Here is a 22,924-nt window from a genome sequence, read left to right on the forward strand (position 1 = left end):
CCTGACGGGCAGACTATAGGCCGTGAGAAATGGCAACAACACCTCCTCCACACTGACTATTAACATCAGAGCCCCCAGGGGTGTGTCCTCAGTCTTCTGCTGTACTCCCTGTTCACCCATGATTGCGTGCCTTTGCACGACACCAACTCTATCATCATGTTTTCTGATGAGACCACGGTTTTAGGCATAATAACCAAACGACGAGTCAGCCTACTGGGAGGTAAGTTTACTGGCATTGTGGTGTCAGGACAACAAACTGTTCTTCAACGTCATCAAAACAAAGCAGTTGATTGTTGACTTCAGGAAGCAGAGGAGGGAACATGCCCCAATCCCTATCAATGGGACTGTAGTAGAGAGAGTCACGAGTTTCAAGTTCCTTGGCATCCACATCATCAAGGACTTGTCATGAACCAACAACACCACCACTCTTGTCAAGAGGGTGCAACAGTGTCTCTACTTCTTAAGGCGGCTGAAGAAATTCGGCACGCCACCCAAATATATGCCACCCAAATTATGCTGCCACACCATCGAGAGCATCCTGACCGGTTGCAACATGGCCTGGTACGGGAATTGCTCCATCCACGACCGTAATGCCCTCCAGCGGGTGGTGAAGACGGCCCAGTACATCGTGCTTCCACCCACCCAGGGCATCTACTTGAAACAATGCCTGAAGAAAGCATGCAGCATCAACAAGGACCCCACACACCCCAGCCACAAGCTGTTCTCTCCCTTACCGTCGGGCAAACGGTGACGGAGCATGAGGTCTTATACCGAGAGGCTCAGAGACAGTTCCTATCTACAAGCATAAGACTACTGAACACTTGAACTGGACTGACCACCTGCTCTGATTCTCCTCACCTTAGCACACATCACAACTGTTGCTACCAGACTCTTATTATACTTCTCAATTGATACAATTGCCCCCATCTCCCCTTCCCCAATATTCGTGTAAATATTGTATTTTAAATTGTGTGTTCCTGTATTATACTTATGCTCAAATGTTTATTCTATTATAATGTAATTTACTTTGTTCGTATTCTTATTTGGTCAAAAGTTTGGACGGACATACTCATTCAAGGGTTTTTCTTTCTTTTTTACTATTTTCTACATTGTATCAATGTACATTGTATCAACAATAAACAATGCAATAACATATATGGAATCATGTAGTAACCCGCAAAAAAGTGTTAATGAGTTTGAGACATTCAGTTGTGGTGTGACAAGGTAGGGGTGGTATACAGAAGATAGCTCTATTTGGTAAAAGACCAAGTCCATATTATGGCAAGAACAGCTCAAATAAGCAAAGAGAAACAACAGTCCATCATTATTTTAAGACATGAAGGTCAGTCAATCCGGGAACAATTCAAGAACTTTGAAAGTTTCTTCAAGTACAGTCACAAAAACCATCAAGCTCTGTGATGAAACTGGCACTCATGAGGACCGCCACAGGAGAGAAAGACCCAGAGTTACTTCTGCTGCAGAGGATAAATTAATTAGAGTTACCAGCCTCAGAAATTGCAGTCCAAATAAATGCTTCACAGAGTTCAAGTAAAAGACACATCTCAACATCAACTGTTCAGGTCTTCATGGTTGAATTGCGGCAAAGAAACCACTACTAAAGGACACCAATAAGAAGAAGAGACTTGCTTGGGCCAAGAAACACGAGCAATGGATATTTGACCGGTGGAAAATCTGTCCTTTGGTCTGATGAGTCCAAAATGTGACATTTTTGGTTCCAACCGCCGTGTCTTTGTGAGAGACGCAAAGTAGGTGAAAGGATGATCTCCGCATGTGTGGTTCCCACCATGAAGCCTGGAGGAGGTGGTGTGATGTGTGGGAGTGCTTTGCTGGTGACACTGTCTGTGATTTCTTTAGAATTCAAGGCAAACAACCAGCATTGCTACCACAGAATTCTGCAGCGATAGGCCATCCCATTTGGTTTGCACTTAGTGGGACTATCATTTGTTTTCAGCAGGACAATGAACCAACACACCTACAGGCTCTGTAAGGGCTATTTTACCTAGAAGGAGAGGGATGGAGGGCTGCATCAGATGACCTGGGCTCCACAATTACCAGACCTCAACACAATTGAGATGGTTTGGGATGAGTTGGACCGCAGAATGAAGGAAAAACAGCCAACAAGTGCGCAGCATATGTGGGAACTCCTTCAAGACTGTTGGAAAAACATTCCAGGTGACTACCTCATTCCAGGTGACTACTGTGATAGACTACATCCAGTAGTCTACCACAGTGCCATCCGTTTTGTCACCAAAGCCCCATACACTACCCACCACTGCGACCTGTATGCTCTCGTTGGCTGGCCCTCTACATATCCATTGTGAAACCCACTGGCTCCAGGTCATCTATAATGTCATCTATAATCTTTGCTAGGTAAAGCCCCGCCTTATCTCAGCTCACTGGTCACCATAGTAACACCCACCCGTAGTATGCGCTCCAGCAGGTATATTGCACTGGTCAACAAATTGCAAAAATCTCTGAAGCTGGAGCCTTATATCTCCCTCTCTAACTTTAAGCATCAGCTGTCAGAGCAGCTTACGATCACTGTACCTGTACACAGCCAATCTGTAAATAGCACACCCAACTACCTCATCCCCATATTATTACTTACCCTCTTGCTCTTTTGCACCCCAGTATCTCTACTTGCATGTCATCATCTGCACGTCTATCACTCCAGTATTAATGCTAAATTGTAATTATTTCACCTCTATGGCCTATTTATTGCCTACCTCCCTACTCTTCTACATTTGCACACACTGTACATAGATTTTTCTATTTTTCTTTTCTATTGTGTTATTGACTGTAAGTTTTTTTTTATGTGTAACTCTGTGTTGTTGTTTTTGTCGCACTGCTTTGTTTTTATCTTGGCCAGGTCGCAGTTTTAAATGAGAACTTGTTCTCAACTGGCCTACCTGGTTAAATAAAGGTGAAATATATATATATTTTTTAAGTTTGTTGAGAGAACGCAAAGATGTCATTACGGCAAAGGGTGTCTACTTTGAAGAATCTAAAACATATTTTGATTTGTTTAACCTCTTTGGTATAGGGGGCAGTATTGAGAATTTTGGAAAAAATATGTTCCCATTTTTAACTGCCTCCTACACCAACTCAGAAGCTAGAATATGCATATTATTGTTCAGGTTTGGATAGAAAACACTCTGAATTTTCTAAAACTGTTTGAATGGTGTCTGTGAGTATAACAGAACTCCTATGGCAGGCAAAAACCTGACAAGGCTTCAAGCAGGAAGTACCCTGTCTGACAAGGAGTCGTGCGTCTTACCTCTTTTTATTGAAAAGTAAGGATCTTAGCTGTAACGTGACAATTCCCAGGGCTCCAATAGGCTCTCAGAGCCCGCGAAATAACTGAAGGTTTACGAGGGAACCTCAGGTTGAAATATATTATCGCCTTTTGTAAGTGGATGCTCGGAGGACCTTTCAATGATGCGCGTGCATGAGTCGCTTCTGAGGAGAAATTTTATTCGGCTGTTTAGGCTCAATGCATACTCCCGGTCGGAATATTAACACTTCTCTATGACATAAATGGCATAAAAATTGGTTTTAAACAGCGGTTGACATGCTTCGAAGTACGGTAATGGAATATTTAGACATTTTTGACACGCCAATGCGCCATGCGCGACACCGCGAAGAAGCATTCTAGAACTCACGAACAAAACGTCGCTGTTGGAACATAACGATGGATTATTTGGGACCAAACCAACATTTGTTATTGAAGTAGAAGTCCTGGCAGTGTATTCTGATGAAGAACAAGCAAGGTAAGAACATTTTTCTTATAGGAAATGTGATTTTGGTGGAGGCTGAACTGGGTGGGTATCTAAATAGCTAGCCCTGTAATGCCGGGCTATGTACTTAGATTATTGCAAAATGTGCTTCATCCGAAAAGCTATTTTAAAATCGGACATATCGAGTGCATAGAGGGGTAATGTATCTATAATTCTTAAAATAATTGTTATGCTTTTTGTGAACGTTTATCGTGAGTAATTTAGTAAAATCACCGGAAGTGTTCGGTGGGAATGCTAGTTCTGAACGTCACATGCTAATGTAAAAAGCTGGTTTTTGATATAAATATGAACTTGATTGAACAGACATGCATGTATTGTATAACACAATGTCCTAGGTGTGTCATCTGATGAAGATCATCAAAGGTTAGTGCTGCATTTAGATATGGTTTGGGTTTATGTGACATGATATGCTAGCTTGAAAAATGGCTGTGTGATTATTTCTGGCTGGGTACTCTGCTGACATAATCTAATGTTTTGCTTTTGTTGTAAAGCCTTTTTGAAATCGGACAGTGGGGTTAGATTAACCTGTTGAGGATCTTATCCCGATCTTATCCCGGTATTGGGATTCATTGTCATGTGACCATGGCGGGGAATTCAAAACTGCAAGAGTAATCATTTCAAAAAATCAAATAATCAACTATTTTCCTCCATTTGAAAGATATATCTCCTAAATCTAACCAAGCTGTCCGATTTTCAGAGGCATTACGGAGAATGCATAAAGTTAGGTTATGTGAGGAGAGTACATTAACAATAGCTGCGTGTAATGTTTAGCCAATTCAAAGAAGGGCATCAACAGACAGAAAACTAGCTAGAATTATGCACTTACCTTTGACAATCTGCATCAGATGACACTCATAGGACATTATGTTATACAATACATGCATTTTTAGTTCCATCAAGTTCATATTTATATCCAAAAACAGCATTTACAGTCGCGGTGAAATTCAGAATTTTTTTCGGCTCGAATGCACCCAGTGAATCCAGCATTACAAATCACGGAATTACTATTCGAAAACATTGGTAAATTATAATATTGTCATTCAAAGAATAATATATTATCATCTCGTAATTGCTACCGAAGGGCCAGATCTCAAAATAACTTTACTGGGAAATCACATTTTGTATAAACTGGGTACTATGCTAACAACAATAAGCTATATGCTAAGCTAAGCTAAGCTATACCGTTAGCATTAGCATCATCTAATATCGATAATAACATTCTAAATATCCCCTTACCTTTGATTATCTCCATCAGAAGGCGCTGCCAGAGATCCCAGGTCCAGAACAAATGTGGTTTCTTTTGACAAAGTTCATAATTTATGTCCAAATAGTTAGCGTTCAGTAGGCTCCCACAAAATGAGGTGGGCAGTGTAAAGTCACGTCGAAAAACTAAAGAAAACCTAGTAAATAATCTATTTACGTTTGTTTAAACATGTCAAACGTTGTTTAGCACTAATCTTTTGTTCCATTTTTAACGTGAAACATCAGTAAACATCAGTAATATTTTCACACAACCTATCAAGTGTCTAGAATAAACGATAATGACAAAGGCACTCTTCTCAGATTCATGCGCAGGCGCAAAAAATGAAGTGATGACGTGTCAACTTGTAAGCTTTCTAATTCGGTGTGTATTTATCACAGATGCTTCAAACAACTTTCTAAAGATCGTTGACATCTAGTGGAAGCAGTAGGAGTTGCGAACTGAATCCTTTCTCACTGTGGTATCTTTAAAACAATGACACTAAATAGTACAGTCACAAAATTCTCATTTTTTTAATCTATTTTTCACAGGTTTTTGCCTGCAATATGAGTTTTGTTATACTTACAGACACCATTCAAACTGTTTTAGAAAATTCAGAGTGTTTTCTATCCGAATGTGTTAATAATATGCATATCCTAGCTTCTGAGTTGGTGTAGGAGGCAGTTAAAAATTGCCACATATTTTTTTCAAAATTCTCAATACTGCCCCCGTGGCCCGTAGAGGTTAACGAGATTCTTGTCTTTAAATAGCTGTGAAATAGTCATATGTTTGAGAAATTGAAGTTATAGCATTTCTAACGATTCAAAAATCGCGCCACTGGATTGAAGTGGCTGTTACGTAGGTGGGACGAAATCGTCCCACATAGCCCAGAGAGGTTAACACTTTTTTGGTTACTACATGATTCCATATGTGCTATTTCAAAGTTTTGATGTCTTCACTATTATTCTACAATGTAGAAAATTGTAAAAATAAAACCTTGAATGAGTAGGTGTGTCCAAACTTTTCACTGGAACTGTATTTGAGCACGTAATTTCTCAACGGCTTGGAATACCATGATAAAGCTGCCCATTGAGCAGCTCTGGTGAAACCATTTGCATATTATCTTATCTCACTGTGTGGGATTTTATAGTTTATGTATCTATCAGAGGAGGCGCCCTCAATCTCTCTGTCGCTCTCTCACTTCATTCAAAACAGACCAACATGCCTTTCTTGACCCATTCAAATGAATGTTACAACATGAGATAAAACGTGTTTAGAGGCCCTCATCTGGTACCTCAAAGAGCGGCGTGTCAATACCAACAAAAACTGACAGAACAAAAATGGAAACAATCTCAGAAAAATCTCTAGGACACAAGCGCAGCTAGCCAAGCTACGCTTATGTGAAGTGATTTTTCTGAGAGGGCAGTTTAATTGCTTAGTGTAAGAGTGCTTTTTACCAGTAATAAGACTAAACTTTGAGTTTGTTTGGCTTCTAACATCAATATCTCTTTCTCACGTGATAGTAAATCTGAGACAACATAACATTTAGACAAGATGATGAGGGTTCATGAACAAACTGAAAACCATACTTTCGTTGCAGGGGTGAAAATCTGTAAAAAATACAAAAACATTTCCAAAAGACTACAAGGGTTTGGCAATTGTGAGACACCTTCTAATGATGGGATGGGACTCACTTGATAGTATATCTGAGGCAACAGAACCGTTAAACAAGTGGATGAGAGGTTTGGCATAATCAGACACTTTCTAAGGAAGGGATGGGATGGAGGAGTGTCTGTCTGAAGCTGATGTCATCCATCTCTCTCCACTCTCCCAGAGTGGTATCATCTGCACTGAGGATTAGCCCAAGTGCTTCTTGGGACACGGCTCTGATTCACTCCCTGGCCTGGCTGTAGTGTTTATGACTGTTCCCTAAACACATTGGTTGAAGAGCATTCTACTCCCCTCCTAACGGTTCCCTCACCCAGTGGTGTAAAGTACATAAGTAAAATACTTAAAGTACTACTTAAGTCGTTTTTTGGGGGAGTATATCTACTTTACTTTAGTATTTATATTTTTGACAACTTTTACTTTTTCTCCACTACATTCCTAAAGAAAATATGTACTTTTACTCCCAGAATGTTCCCCTACACCTGAAAGTACTACATTTCAAATGCTCAGGCAGGACAGCAATATAGTCAAATTTATGCACCTATCAATATAATGCATTGTCATCCCTACTGCCTCTGAGTATGGGAATGTGTCTCTGTCTGGCATCTGGTTTGCTTAAAATATGGACGTATGACAATTGAGTACTTTTTCCGCCACTGTACTTAAGTACATTTGAGACCAGATACTTTGACTTTTAACTAATGTAATATTTTCCTGGGTGACTTTCACTTTTACTTGAGTCATTTTCTATAAAGGTATCTTTACTTTTACTCAAGTATGACAATTGAGTACTTTTTCCACCACTGCCTGTTCTGTTAATTAACTCATAGCCAAATAATGTTGTTGACTCATCTTATACTCAAATTTGTGGTCAAAGAATAAATTGGAGAAAAAAAACACTTAAAAAATCCCCACATCAAACTTTTCTCAAACAGACCGTTTAGAAAATGCTTGCTATTCACTCATAGAATATGATGTCATACATCTGAGGAGGATGAGCTGGCCAATCAGCAGTCTAATGAACGGTATACACCCACACCATTCTGTTGTTGGGTTACGCTGGCCAATCAGCGGTCTAATGACCGGTATATGCCCACACTATTCTGTTGTTGGGTTACGCCCACACCATTACAACTTGGAAAATCTTATTTTTAACATAATTAACACTTTTGGAAGGAGAACCACTTCACTCAAATTGTATGTAATTATAGGTCATATTTCATAGTAATCTGGGAACACTGGACAGTTAATTTAAGCGATATCTCACTGGACACAAACTGGCTGAACCAACGTTGTTTCCATATGATTTCAACAAAAACTAACATTTTATGACATTGAATCAACTGAATGGATTCGCAGAATGTCATCAATGTAAAGGAATTTTGGGAACTTTAAACCTAAATACAATGACATGTTTCAAATGTTTGATTTCATGTTGAATTCACGTTAGTTGACAACTCAATCAAATGTAAATTAAAACTTGAACTGACATCTGTGCCCAGTGGCACCTCCCCTCATACATTTTCTAGAATTATGTCTACAGTATGATATGTGTAAAAACATCCTAACTCAGAAATGGCAACATCAGAGTAAACAAGAAGGCCAGTAAAATGTATCACACACACACACGCACACATACACGCAGCCATAATCAGGTTCATCAAAAACTTGTGGGACGACACCAGTTTGAAACATGCTATCTTTGGATGTTAATCACATCTTTAACACCGTGCCTAAAGATAAACAGCATTCTCATTGGCATGTCAAAGCAACTGACAGAGCATTTCAAAGGGACAAGTGTTTGAGAGACAAGTGGCTCTCCGGCGACGACAGTGATGGCCACCTCGCTTCGCGTTCCTAGGAAACTATGCAGTATTTAGTTTTTTTATGTGTTATTTCTTACATTGTTACCCCAGGAAATTGTAGGTTTTATTACATACAGTCGGGAGGAACTATTGGATATAAGAGCAACGTCAACTCACCAACATTACGACCAGGAATACGACTTTCCCGAAGTGGATCCCCTGTTTGGTCCACCACCCAGGACAATGGATCGGATCCCAGCAGGCGACACAAAACAACAGCGCCGCAGAAGGGGCAGACGGAGAGGTCTTCTGGTCAGGCTCCGTAGACGGGCACATCGCACACCGCTCCCGAGCATACTACTCGCCAATGTCCAGTCTCTTGACAACAAGGTAGATGAAATCCGAGCAAGGTTTGCCTTCCAGAGAGACATCAGAGATTGTAACGTTCTTTGTTTCACGGAAGCATGGCTCACTCGGATACGACATCAGAGTCGGTACAGCCACCTGGCTTCTTCACGCATCGCGCCGACAGAAACAAACATGTCTCTGGTAAGAAGAAGGACGCAAATAAAGCCCTCCCCCGCCCTCCTTTCGGAAAATCTGACCACGACTCCATTTTGTTGCTCCCAGCCTATAGACAGAAACTAAAACAGGAAGCGCCCTTGCTCAGGTCTGTTCAACGCTGGTCCGACCAATCTGATTCCACGCTTCAAGATTGCTTCGATCACGTGGAATGGGATATGTTCTGCATAGCGTCGGACAACAACATTGATGAAGACGCTGATAAGGTGAGCAAGTTTATTAGCAAGTGCATTGGTGATGTTGTACCCACAGCATCTATTAAAACATTCCCCAACCAGAAACCGTGGATTGATGGCAGCATTCATGCAAAACTGAAAGTGCGAACCACTGCTTTTAATCAGGGCAAGGTGACCGTAAACATGACCGAATACAAACAGTGTAGCTATTCCCTCCGCAAGGCAATCAAACAAGCTAAGCGTCAGTATAGAGACAAAGTAGAGTCGCAATTCAACGGCTCAAACACAAGAGGTATGTGGCAGGGTCTACAGTCAATCACGGACTACAAAAGGAAAACCAGCCCCGTCGCGGACCGCGATGTCTTGCTCCCAGACAAACTAAACAACTTCTTTGCTCGCTTTGAGGACAATACAGTGCCACTGACATGGCCCGGTACCAAAACCTGTGGGCTCTCCTTCACTGCAGCCAACGTGAGTAAAACATTTAAACGTGTTAACCCCCGCAAAGCTGCCGGCCCAGACGGCATCCCCAGCTGCGTCCTCAGAGCATGCGCAGACCAGTTGGCTGGTGTGTTTACGGACATATTCAATCAATCCTTATCCCAGTCTGCTGTTCCCACATGCTTCAAGAGGGCCACCATTGTTTCAGTTCCCAAGAAAGCGAAGGTAACTGAGCTAAATGACTATCACCCTGTAGCACTCACTTCCGTCATCATGAAGTGCTTTGACACCCTAGACCCACTGCAATTTGATTACTGCCCCAATAGGTCCACAGATGACGCAATTGCAATCACACTGCACACTGCCCTAACCCATCTGGACAAGAGGAATACCTATGTGAGAATGCTGTTCATCGACTACAGCTCAGCATTTAACACTATAGTACCCTCCAAACTCATCATTAAGCTTGAGACCCTGGGTCTCGACCCCGCCCTGTGCAACTGGGTCCTGGACTTTGTGACAGGCTGCCCCCAGGGGGTGAGGGTAGGTAACAACATCTCCACCACGCTGATCCTCAACACTGGGTCCCCACAAGTGTGCATTCTCAGCCCTCTCCTGTACTCCCTGTTCACCCATGACTGCGTGGCCATGCATGCCTCCAACTCAATCATCAAGTTTGCAGACGACACTTCAGTGGCAGGCTTGATTACCAACAACGACGAAACGGCCTACAGGGAAGAGGTGAGGGCCCTCGGAGTGTGGTGTCAGGAAAATAACCTCTCACTCAATGTCAACCAAACAAAGAAGTTGATCGTGGTCTTCAGGAAACAGCAGAGGGAGCACCCCCCTATCCACATCGACGGGACAGTAGTGGAGAAGGTGAAAAGGTTTAAGTTCCTCGGCATACACATCACGGACAAACTGAAATGGTACACCCACACAGACAGCGTGGTGAAGAAGGCCTCTTCAACCTCAGGAGGCTGAAGAAATTTGGCTTGTCACCAAAAACACTCACAAACTTTTACAGATGCACAATCGAGAGCATCCTGTCGGGCTGTATCACCGCCTGGTACAGCAACTGCTCCACAAACAACCGTAAGGCTCTCCAGAGGGTAGTGAGGTCTGCACAAAGCATCACCGGGGGTAAACTACCTGCTCTCCAGGACACCTACACCACCCGATGTCATAGGAAGGCCAACAAGCTCATCAAGGACAACAACCACCCGAGCCACTGCCTGTTCACCCCGCTATCATCCAGAAGGCAAGGTCAGTACAGGTGCATCAAAGCTGGGACCGAGAGACTGCAAATACTGCTTCTAGCTCAAGGTCATCAGACTGTTAAACAGCCATCACTAACATTGAGCAGCTGCTGCCAACATAATGACTCATCTCTAGCCACTTTAATAATGGAAAAATGTATGTAATAAATGTATCACTAGCCACTTTTAACAATGACACTTTATATAATGTTTACATACCCTACATTACTCATCTCATATGTATATACTGTACTCTGTACCATCTACTGCATCTTGCCTATGCCGTTTGGCCATCGCTCATTCATATATTGTTATCTACATATTCTTATTCATTCCTTTACAGTTGTGTATAAGGTAGTTGTTGTGAAATTGTTAGGTTAGATTACTTGTTAGATATTACTGCATGGTCAGAACTAGAAGCACAAGCATTTCGCTACACTCGCATTAACATCTGCTAACCATGTGTATGTGACAAATAGAATTTGATTTGATTTGAGTGTGCGAGAAAAAAATGTTTTGGCAGCACTGAAAAAATACCCACAAAAATGTATCTTATATTCCACACCCTCTGAGCAGCCTAAGCCTCAACTCTCAGCTGTTTGACAAACCACACCTGCTCTGCTACACCTGAAATCCTCAAGCTTGCCTCTCCTCTTCCATTTACAACATTGGAAAACTCTGATAACACAATCAAAACAAAAGTATTGTATTTTCATTGATGACTGAATGCAGCACTCATTCACTCTCTTTCACTTATTCTTTTGTTGATCATAATGGTTGAAGTGTCTTAAGGTCCCTTTCCCAAACAGTATTCAGTGTTCCTTCAAACTGGGAAGTAAATAAGACTGTTAGTTAATGAGACTGTATTGGTTCTCTTTAGATGGAATCAATGTTATTTTAAGTCTCATGTTATGTCCATTTACAGTCATTTAGCAGATGCTCTTCTGCAGAATTGTTTCATACTGGTCCCCCTTGGGAATCAAACCTACAACCCTGGCGTTGTGCCATGCTCTACCCCCCTTCATATTGAGAGTTTACAGAATACCTAAACTGTTCTTTCACTACCTGCTTTCTCCCACAGAGCAACGCTGGAAGAAAGAAAAAAATAAGGAAAAAGACCTAACATGCCGCCACCCATAAGCAGCCTCTTTCACAATCAAGCTACCCATGTCACCCGTCACTTCTGACACAGGTCACTGCCTGAATTTCCCTCAGCTTCAGTCAGAAGAGAAAGCCTTGGGCACCTCTCTCATAATCTTTCTCTTTATCTCTCTTTTCTTCCCTCTCTCTGTCCCTCTCTCTCTCACGCACGCTTTCTCTCTCTCTCTCTCTCTCTACTTCTCTCTCCATCTCTCTTCCACCGCCCCCCAAGCCTCCTAAAGGAACAACAAACAACCCAGTCAGGAGGGCTGATGAAAAGGTCTGCCTCTGGTGACAGAGTGGTGCTCTGCTTCAGTCCCTGTCCAGGTTGTGTCAACAGTGATAAGACCCAGGGCAATGGTCATTGAATACCCCCTCCTGCAATCAGAGCAGCAGGAGAAAGCCCAGGGCCTGTATTTATAAAGCGTCTCAGAATAAGAGTGCTGATTTAGGATCAGGTCCCCCTTCTTAGTCATTGTGATTTAAAAGGCACGTTATTAAAAGGCAAAACTGGTCCTTGATCAGCACTCCTACTCTGAGACGCTTTGTGTATGCTGCTGTGTGATTTGATCTCTGATCTCTGACCCACATCTACAGTACAGAACACTGATCCTTCCCTCTGGTGCCCAATCAGACAAACATGTTTACTAAGGAGAGGCTAGCCAGAACTGGGGATATATGGACACATGGTTTAACATATGGATAATATTATGCAGTAGATCGAACAGTTCAGTGTATTTTTTTATGAAATGTGGATTTTAGACAAATTAATGCAGCAGGTTCCTCAGCCAAGAAAGGCTGTTCTGAGTTAAATGAGGACAGGTTCTGACTCACGTCCGTCAGCTGTAATTGAAGACCATTCATAGATTAGTATACAGTATTTTGTCTTGAATTTTCCAGCTGCTTCGTTTGTTTGAGTTGTGTGCTGTTTTATCCACACAGTACCTGTGCCTCAGTCACAGTAACTATTAACCTGATTGCTGCCTTGTGTCCACAGAACAAAGAGCTTGAGAAAGGGGCTGGAGCTACAACTCAATTTACTCTAGCATGCTGCCTGTAAAATAATATAGCACTATGACAATTTCCGAGAGTTTGGCATAACTTAAAAAAAAGTTGTCTCTAGCTCTTCTCTTCTGATAAACAGCATACTTAAACTCTCTTTCTCTAATCAATCTATTTGTACTCCAAAAACTGTAGTCATATTTTTACTCACTTCAAGAGGTTCTGCAAACCTTGCTTGCTGGTGTTTCTTCTCGGAATTGCACGTGACATGTCTCCTTTCTCCTCTTCTTCCCCCTTTAGTCAGATAAAAATATATTACAGTGTAGCTCCTCTTCTTCCTCAGAGTAACCTCTCTGTATCTTCCAGTTCTGAGCCCAATGGCCAGCGTGGAGGTTTCTATAAGACAGATTTATGTACTCCTTTTCTACTCATTCACTCTCGGACACACACACAGACACATACACACACACACAGGGCTTCCTGGTCTCTTAGATCCTGTCCCCTGCGCAGCCTGTTGAAAATGTGAGGAGCGTTCAGAGCAGCACTCTCTTTCCTCTCACAGAGACAGGCTTTAGTCACTGCCCACCTCCCCTCCTCCTCTCTCCCGCTCTCCTCCTCCTCTCCCTCTGTCCTACATGTGGTTCTCATTGAGTGCTCAGAACGTGGCCCAACATCTTTTTACCTCCCTTCTGCAGGGTCATGTGGCTTTCCCTGGGGGAGGTGTAAAACGATAACCCAGACTTCTTTAATCCAGACCCCTAACACCCACCCCTGTCTCTCTGTCTGTTGCCCAGCCTATGCACTCCCCAGATCTCAAGTTTCACTCAGATTAGATAAGATTAAGAAAAACAATAAAGATATGACTGTTTGGACACAAACAACACTTAATGGTCCTGGAATTACTAATAATGAATAGCAATATTGAGTAGGTTCTGTTTTATATATGTGTATATATGTGTATATATAAGTCATGTGGAATTTGGAGAAGGCCTACTGGGCGCACCATGTCATTTCAACGTGGAAATGTTGGTCATATTTGGTTGAGACGTTGATCAATGGGATTTCATTCTTTATGCACATATTCAGAAAGACAGCCAGAAGTTTGTTGAATTCCCAATGTATTATCACTATGCTTTCAGCCATCTAAAAGCACAACCAAATTTGATTTTGAAAAACAATGTCAGAGTTCTGGGTTAGGGCTCGATTCAATCCGAAATTTCAAAGGTCAATTCCGATTGAGACGATAAATGCAGCATTTACCGCGGATGCAGTCTCTGCAAACCCGGGAACATTGCCTTTAAATTTCAATCATGCTGCAGCGTACATACAAAAAGTGCTGTAATTTTTAAATGGTTCTCCTGATATGGATGAAAAGACCCTCAAATCAAAGCTGACAGTCTACACCACAGAATCACCACAGAATCATTGTATTATTTCAAATCGAATATGCTGGAGTACTGAAACATTTACTGTTTACTGTATTGCAAAAGTGATATTGAATTGTGTGTCGTTGTCAATGCAACCAAACTTTTCACACAAGTACATTTTAATATTGTTGTATGGTGGTATCCTGCATTTTGTGTTGTGGATATGTAGTAGTGTAGCGGTGTTATATGACGTACTGTTTAATCTTTTGTTTTGTGTGTAATGTAAGTGTTTTGGTGTGTTTGGATCCCCGGAAGAGTAGCTGCTGTCATGGCAGCAGCTATGGGGATCCCTAATAAATACAAATAGCAACATTTGAAGGAGATGTATCTTTTGTGCCACAGACTTAGTCTGGCTTGAATTCCAGTATGTCTACAAATTAATAATTGATATGCTGAATTGCATATAGGCCTAGGGTTTCAAGCTTTGGTTGATTTCAAATGTAATCTTCAAGTTAATCATTAATATGCTGGATTCCCGTCTCCATCTCAATCAAATATCTAAATGAAAGAATAAGATGAAATCTAATCAAATCATTCTTTAAATGCACTTTAAATGAAGATTGATTTGATGTTGGCCTATTCTTTAATGTAGATTTTGGTTGAGATGGAGACGTGAATCCAACATATTAATGATTAACTTGAAGATTACATTTGAAATCAACCAAAGCTTGAAACCCTAGGCCTATATGCATCGTCTATTTTTAAATTGAACCCTTCAGAAAAAACGGTTCAGAAAGTATTCATTCCCATTGACATAATCCATATTTTGTTGTGTTACAGCCTGAATTCAAAATGGATCAAATATTTTTTTAAGTTCTCACCACATACACACAAAGTGGATTTTTTGTTGTTGAAATTTGGTCCTGCTTTAAATGACATGGTTTGTAAAGAGTTTTTAAAAGAGGCATTGCTGTGTGACATAACCGCCATTGTCAAATGTGACATAACCCACTAAGTAAATGATTACGTAAATGCTATATAAAGGGTGGCATAAGCACAGCTTAATAAAGGCATTATAAATCATATTCAATTGAGGCTTCACAAAGCATTTATAACCGTGTAATTTTTTCACACTTTTCTTTCACACTTTTTTAATAGAAAAACAACAACATTGGAAATCTAGTTAGCATCCCGGAGTCGCCTCTTCATTGTTGGCGTTGACGTTGCGGGTACTATTTAATGAAGCTGCCAGTTGAGGACTTGTGAGGTGTCTGTTTCTCAAACTAGACACTCTAATGTACTTGTCCTCTTGCTCAGTTGTGCACTGTAATCGAACCCAAAAATGCTGATGCTCCAGATACTCAACTAGTCTAAAGAAGGGCAGTTTTATTGCTTCTTTAATCAGAACAACAGTTTTCAGCTGTGCTAACGTAATTGCAAAAGGGTTTTCTAATGATCAATTAGCCTTTTAAAATGATGAACTTGGATTATCTAACACAACGTGCCACTGGAAAACAGGAGTGATGGTTGCTGATAATGGGCCACTGTACGCCTATTTAGATATTCACCAAAAAAATTGGCCGTTTCCAGCTACAATAGTCATTTACAACATTAACAATGTCTACACTGTATTTCTGAACAATTCTATGTTATTTTAATGGACAAAAAATTGCTTTTCTATCAAAAACAAGGACATTTCTAAGTGACCCCAAACTTTTGAACAGTAGTGTAATTGCATTGCTGGACTATTTGAAACTTTACAAATAAAAGGACATGTATGATTTAAACATGCCTTTAATGTTTATTTGTTTTAGCTGCTAGTGATAATTCCCTAATGGTTAATACATTTGTGTTTACATCATTACGCCTTTATGTATGTGTTATGAATGACCAAAGGTGTCTGACTTTATAGTAAGTACAGCATAATACGATACAAGGCATTTATGTATGTGTTATGAATGACCAAAGGTGTCTGACCTTATAATAAGCACAGTGTAATATGTTACAAGGCATGTATGTATGTGTTATGAATGACCAAAGTGTTCTGACTTTAAATTAAATACAGCATCATGCGATATAGAGTCTCACTTTAAACAAAGTATTACAGGACAACCAATTTGACAGAGGTTGAAGACGTTTGACTAGAATAATGGGCAAATATTATACAATCCACGTGTGCAAGCTCTTATACTTACCCAGAAAGACTCACAGCTGTAATCACTGCCAAAGGTGATTCTAACATGTATTGACTCAGGGGTTTGAATACTTATGTAAATTAGATATTTCTGTATTTCATTTTCAATACATTTGAAAACATGTTTTCACTTTGTCATTATGGGGTATTGTGTGAGAAAAAAAAAGTATTTTATCCATTTTGATTTCAGCCTGTAACACAACAAAATGTGCAATAAACATTGTTGATTCAATCAGTTTGTGCACTGGGGGTGACTGATTACCCTGGAAAAGTATGTCCCTTTGTTGGTCCCATAGTCCCTTTCCTGCCTATGGGGCTCAGGTCTGGAGAGTGACAAGTTCAGTGGGACTTGGTGCCAGTGAGACCATGTGTCACGCCCTGACCTGATAGAGCTGTTTTATTTCTCTATTTTGTTAGGTCAGGGTGTGGGGTGGGCATTCTTTGTGATGCATTTCTTTGTTTTGGCCGAGTATGGTTCCTAATCAGAGGCAGCTATCTATCGTTGTCTCTGATTGGGAATCATACTTAGGCAGCCTTTTCCCACCTGTGTTTGTGGGTAGTTGTTTTCTGTTTAGTGATTCTGTACCTGACTGAACTGTTTGGCTTTTCGTTTTTGTTTCTTTTGTTTGTGTGTTTCATAGTGAATAGAATATGAACACTTACCACGCTGCGCTTTGGTCCACTCCTTCAACTTCAGACGACAGCCATTACACCATGCAGCAGATACATGACAAAGTTCAGTTTTCTTGGAAAACTTCAAGGGGATATTCTGAACCTGCAACAACAGGTCATTGTGGGAGTCTCCTGTGTATTCAGTATGACAAAGAACAAGCTTTCTTGTGAGCAGACAAACGGTAGCATAGCACCAATCATACATTATTCAAACACAATAACATAATTTATAGCTTCTATATCCAACTTTTTGGGGTGTTGATGAGAACATGCCCCTCCACAATCCCTACTAAAACACACACAGACACACACATCCACCGGGCCGACAACATAGTTACCATGGCAAAGCAGCACACCAATCACGCCTCGGTTGCTGCTGGGTCTTTCTCTGTGACACGTCAGACAAAGAGAGTACTCAGCATGTTAAAGCCTGCCATAGATTGGCCGTCCCTCCATCCCACCCAACTTGTCAGAAGAAGCTGCTCACACAGCAGGGGAGCAGCAGTGGACAAGTAAGACAACCCAAGCCAAATAAAAGACCCGGCTTTATGGCACACTCATTGACCTGAACACTGCTCATCTCCAGACTTGGGTTCAAATGCATGCCTGGCTAAATAAACCAATAGAATAGTCCCAAAACATTAAACCCAGTCCATCTGGCACGCTAGAGAAAAGGCTCAAAGTACTTCAACGATTTCAAATAGTCTGGTCGTATCCCAGACACACAGAACAAACGGTCCAATAAGTCTAAGACACTGGTCCAGATAGATCTGCTCGTCTGACCAGCTTTCCCCCCTAATTTGTACATAGGCTACTGTGTTATTAGTTTCCATTACAACAGCATAATTGTAGAGTAATTATACAGTAGTGCAACTAAGTCACTACTCAGTCTTTACTGCAAAATTTCTACTCAGTCAAGTTGAAAATATAACAGTAATGGCACCCGAAGTGAAGGAAGTTACAAAAAATTCAATACAACAGAAAAAATATTACATTACACTCTCCTTTTTTTTTTACAATGGAATAATATTATGCATTATTCTTTTGCAAAATGTTATATTTAACACACTCTCAATTTTCTGCAAGTTGTCTATAGTATTTGATCCAGAGTACAGTGAATCATGTTTCCGAGAGTAGGCATAACGCCAGCCAACTCTACAGTATGATACCACCTGCGTAGTTGATCCACAGCTGTAGGGCCGGGGTCTGACACACACACACACACACACACACACACACACACACACACACACACACACACACACACACACACACACACACACACACACACACACACACAATTTATGCTTTGGCCACAAATATGAGTATAGGGTGAGTCAACAACATTATTTGGGTTTGAGTTAACAGAATTTTATCTTTTCAAATTGAGATTTTCACTCAGCAGTTAATTAAAGTACATTTCAGAGAACTTCTAAGAATATTATTTAAAAACATATACATTCCATTCTCAGCATCAACAAAACTCTCTTATCCTCTACCTTGTTAAGTTTGTTCAGGTGTGTTGGCTGCGCCCACTAATAGGCCACATCAGTGGCCACTAATAGGCCACTGATCTTAATGAGTATGTGTCTCCTTTGAAATGTGGTCCGTTTGAATAGACTAAACGAAAACTAAACAAACAAAAAAAAACATCCAAAAATAAACCATTAGGAATAAGGTTTTGATGTGTCTGTCCTTGCATGGCTGTGTGCTCTATTTTATACACCTGTCAGCAACGGGTTTGGCTGAAATAACTGAATCCACAAATTTGAAGGGGTGTCCACATTCTTTTGAGTACATAGTGTATTAACCACCTTTTATTGCGTAGTACATTTTTTATCCGGTACCGGTTACCTTCAGACGAGTCCCGTGACTCTTGTGGGGAACGTAGAACAAAACAATCTCCACTTTCCACAGTGGGGTTACATTAGTTTGTAGACACGAGCCTACCAGACAAGCTAAATCACTTAAATGCTCGCTTCGAGGCTAGCAACACTGAGGCATGCATGAGAGCCTCAGCTGTTCCGGACGACTGTGTGATCACGCTCTCCGTAACCGACGTAAAACCTTTAAACAGGTCAACATTCACAAGGCCGCGGGGGCAGACGGATTACCAGGACGTGTGCTCCAGGTATGTGCTGACCAACTGGCAGGTGTCTTCACTGACATTTTCAACATGTCCCTGATTGAGTCTGTAATACCAACATGTTTCAAGCAGACCACCATAGTCCCTGTGCCCAAGAACACAAAGGCAACCTGCCTAAATGACAACAGACCCATAGCACTGATGTCCGTAGCCATGAAGTGCTTTGAAAGGCTGGTAATGGCTCACATCAACATCATTATCCCAGAAACCCTAGACCCACTCCAATTTACATACCACCCAAACAGATCCACAGATGATGCGATCTCTATACAAAAGGAACCCCTACGTGAGAATGCTGTTCATTGACTACAGCTCAGCGTTCAACACCATAGTACCCTCAAAGCACATCGCTAAGCTAAGGATCCTGGTACTAAACACCTCCCTCTGCAACTGGATCCTGGACTTCCTGACAGGCCGCCCCCAGGTGGTGAGGGTAGGTAGCAACACATTTGCCACGCTTATCATCAACACTGGAGCCCCTCAGTAGTGCGTGCTCAGTCCCCTCCTGTACTCCCTGTTCACCCACGACCGCATGGCCAGGCACGACTCCAACACCATCATTAAGTTTGCAGACGTCACAACAGTGGTAGGCCTGATCACCGACAATGACGAGACAGCCTATAGGGAGGAGGTCAGAGACTTGGCCGGGTGGTGCCAGAATAACAACCTATCCCTCAATGTAACCAAGAATAAGGAGATGATTGTGGACTACAGGAAAGGAGGACCGAACTAGAATGGTCCAAACACACCAGGACAGTCGTGAAGAGGGCACGACAAAACCTATTCCCCATCAGGAAACTAAAAAGATTTGGCATGGGTCCTCAGATCCTCAAAAGGTTCTACAGCTGCAACATCGAGCGCATCCTGACTGGTTGCATCACTGCCTGGTACGGCAACTGCTCGGCCTCCGGCCGCAAGGCACTACAGATGGTAGTGCGTACGGCCCAGTACATCACTGGGGCAAAGCTGACTGCCATCCACGACCTCTACACCAGGCGGTGTCAGAGGAAGGCCCTAAAAATTGTCATAGACCCCACCCACCCCAGTCATAGACTCTTCTTTCTACTACCGCATGGCAAGCACTACTGGAGCGCCAAGTCTAGGACCAAAAGGCTTTTCAATGGCTTTTACCTCCAAGCCATAACACTCCTGAACAGGTCATCACATGGTAATCAAATGTTTATCATATATGCATAGTCACTTTAACTATACATTCATGTACGTACTACCTCAATTATCCCAACTAACTTATGCCCCCGCACATTGGCTAACCGGACTATCGGCATTGTGTCCCGCCACCCACCACCCTCCAATCCCTCTTTTATGCTACTGCTACTGTCTGTTTATCATATATTCATAGTCACTTTAACCATACCTACATGCATATACTACCTCAATTAACCCGACTAAATGGTGTCTGTATATAGCCTCGCTACTGTTATAGCCTCGCTACTGTATGTAGCCTCGCTACTGTTATTTTTCATTGTCTTTTTACTGTTGTTTTTATTTCTTTACTTATGTATTATTCACCTAATACCTATTTTTTACTTAAAAATTGCACTGTTGGTTAGGGCCTGTAAGTAAGCATTTCACTGTAAGGTCTACACCTGTTGTATTCGGTGCACGTGACAAATAAACTTTGATTTGATTTGATTTTAAATAATTTGGATACTACAAACAGAAGTTGGCACATCCATTTCAGAGGAGTGGGGTGTGTAGAGCAAAATGGAGACCACCATCGCGTTCGTGAGATTCCGGTCCGGAGCGAGCAGTCGCACTTCACTTCGCTCCACAGGTAATATTACACTTCTTTACATTACAACGGTTTGGTTTGTTTGATCTGAGCAATTTTTTTTCTTAGCTATCAAAGATAATTGTGTAGTTTAGAGTAATTAGAGTAATTATCGAGGCCAGCTATTTTTTCGTCCTCCTAACGTAGTCAACACTGCTAGCTGCTAGCTGCTAGCTAGTCAACACCGCTAGCTAGCCAACCATTACCGACTAGCAGCGCTGTAGATACTAATACATTACAACGGAACGATTTGACTAGTGCAGTGTTAGCTAGCTAGCTACATAGCTGTCTTTGTCATAGCTTGATAATTGTGTAGTTTAGTAATTATCGAGGTTAGCTAGGTTAGCTAGCCAGCTATTTCCGTCCCCCGCGACGCCATTGTTCCATACCTAGCCAACTATTACCGACGAGCAGCATTGCAGAAACTAAATACATTACAAAGGAACGTCTTGATTAGTGTTATGTTATGTTAGCTAGCTACAAAGTTGCTTTTGTATAATAGCCAACCTCTACCGACTAGCAGCACTGTAGAAACTATTACATTACAACGGAACGACTTGATTAGTGTAGTGTTGTGTTAGTTAGCTAGCATTTTCGTCATTTTAGCCAATAAGATATTCGCAACGTAAGCTTAACTTTCTGAACATTCGAGATGTGTAGTCCTCTTGTCATTCCAATCTCCTTTGCATTAGCGTAGCCTCTTCTGTAGCTTGTCAACTATGTGTCTGTCTATCCCTGTTCTCTCCCCTCTGCACAGGCCATACAAACGCTTCACACCGCGTGGCCGCTGCCACTCTAACCTGGTGGTCCCAGCGCGCACGACCCACGTGGAGTTCCAGGTCTCCGGCAGCCTCTGGAACTGCCGGTCTGCGGCCAACAAGGCTGAGTTCATCTCAGCCTATGCTACCCTCCAGTCCCTAGACTTCCTGGCGCTGACGGAAACATGGATTACCACAGATAACACTGCTACTCCTACTGCTCACTCCTCGTCTGCCTACGTGTTCTCGCATACCCCCAGAGCATCGAGCCAGCGGGGTGGTGGCACTGGAATCCTCATCTCTCCCAAGTGGACATTCTCTCTTTCTCCCCTGACCCATCTGTCTATCTCCTCATTTGAATTCCATGCTGTCACAGTTACCAGCCCTTTCAAGCTTAACATCCTTATCATTTATCGCCCTCCAGGTTCCCTTGGAGAGTTCATCAATGAGCTTGATGCCTCGATAAGTTCCTTCCCTGAGGATGGCTCACCTCTCACAGTTCTGGGTGACTTTAACCTCCCCACGTCTACCTTTGACTCATTCCTCTCTGCCTCCTTCTTTCCCCTCCTCTCCTCTTTTGACCTCACCCTCTCACCTTCCCCCCCAACTCACAAGGCAGGCAATACGCTTGACCTCATCCTTACTAGATGCTGTTCTTCCACTAATCTCATTGCAACTCCCCTCCAAGTCTCCGACCACTACCTTGTATCCTTTTCCCTCTCGCTGTCATCCAACACTTCTCACTCTGCCCCTACTCGGATGGTATTGCGCCGTCCCAACCTTCGCTCTCTCTCTCCCTCTACTCTCTCCTCTTCCATCATATCATCCATTCCCTCTGCTCAAACCTTCTCCAACCTATCTCCT

General features: G+C 42.0%; 1 protein-coding gene across 3 annotated transcripts in view; it reads right to left on the reverse strand.

The window, feature by feature from the left end:
• The window catches only part of LOC115197006 (non-muscle caldesmon), a 76,703-nt gene extending 62,995 nt beyond the window's left edge, over window positions 1-13,708 (reverse strand). Inside the window, exon 1 of one of the 3 annotated variants that reach the window (XM_029758120.1) lies at window positions 13,343-13,708. In XM_029758120.1, the coding sequence (XP_029613980.1) occupies window positions 13,343-13,401 (59 nt within the window). In that variant the 5' untranslated portion in view covers window positions 13,402-13,708. The remainder of the gene's footprint in view (window positions 1-13,342) is intronic. The other 2 variants (XM_029758118.1, XM_029758119.1) reach the window with 2 other exon arrangements.
• Window positions 13,709-22,924: the final 9,216 nt, after the last annotated feature.

This window comes from Salmo trutta, chromosome 7 (genome assembly GCF_901001165.1).
Source record: "Salmo trutta chromosome 7, fSalTru1.1, whole genome shotgun sequence".
In the NCBI taxonomy this organism is placed as follows: domain Eukaryota; kingdom Metazoa; phylum Chordata; class Actinopteri; order Salmoniformes; family Salmonidae; genus Salmo; species Salmo trutta.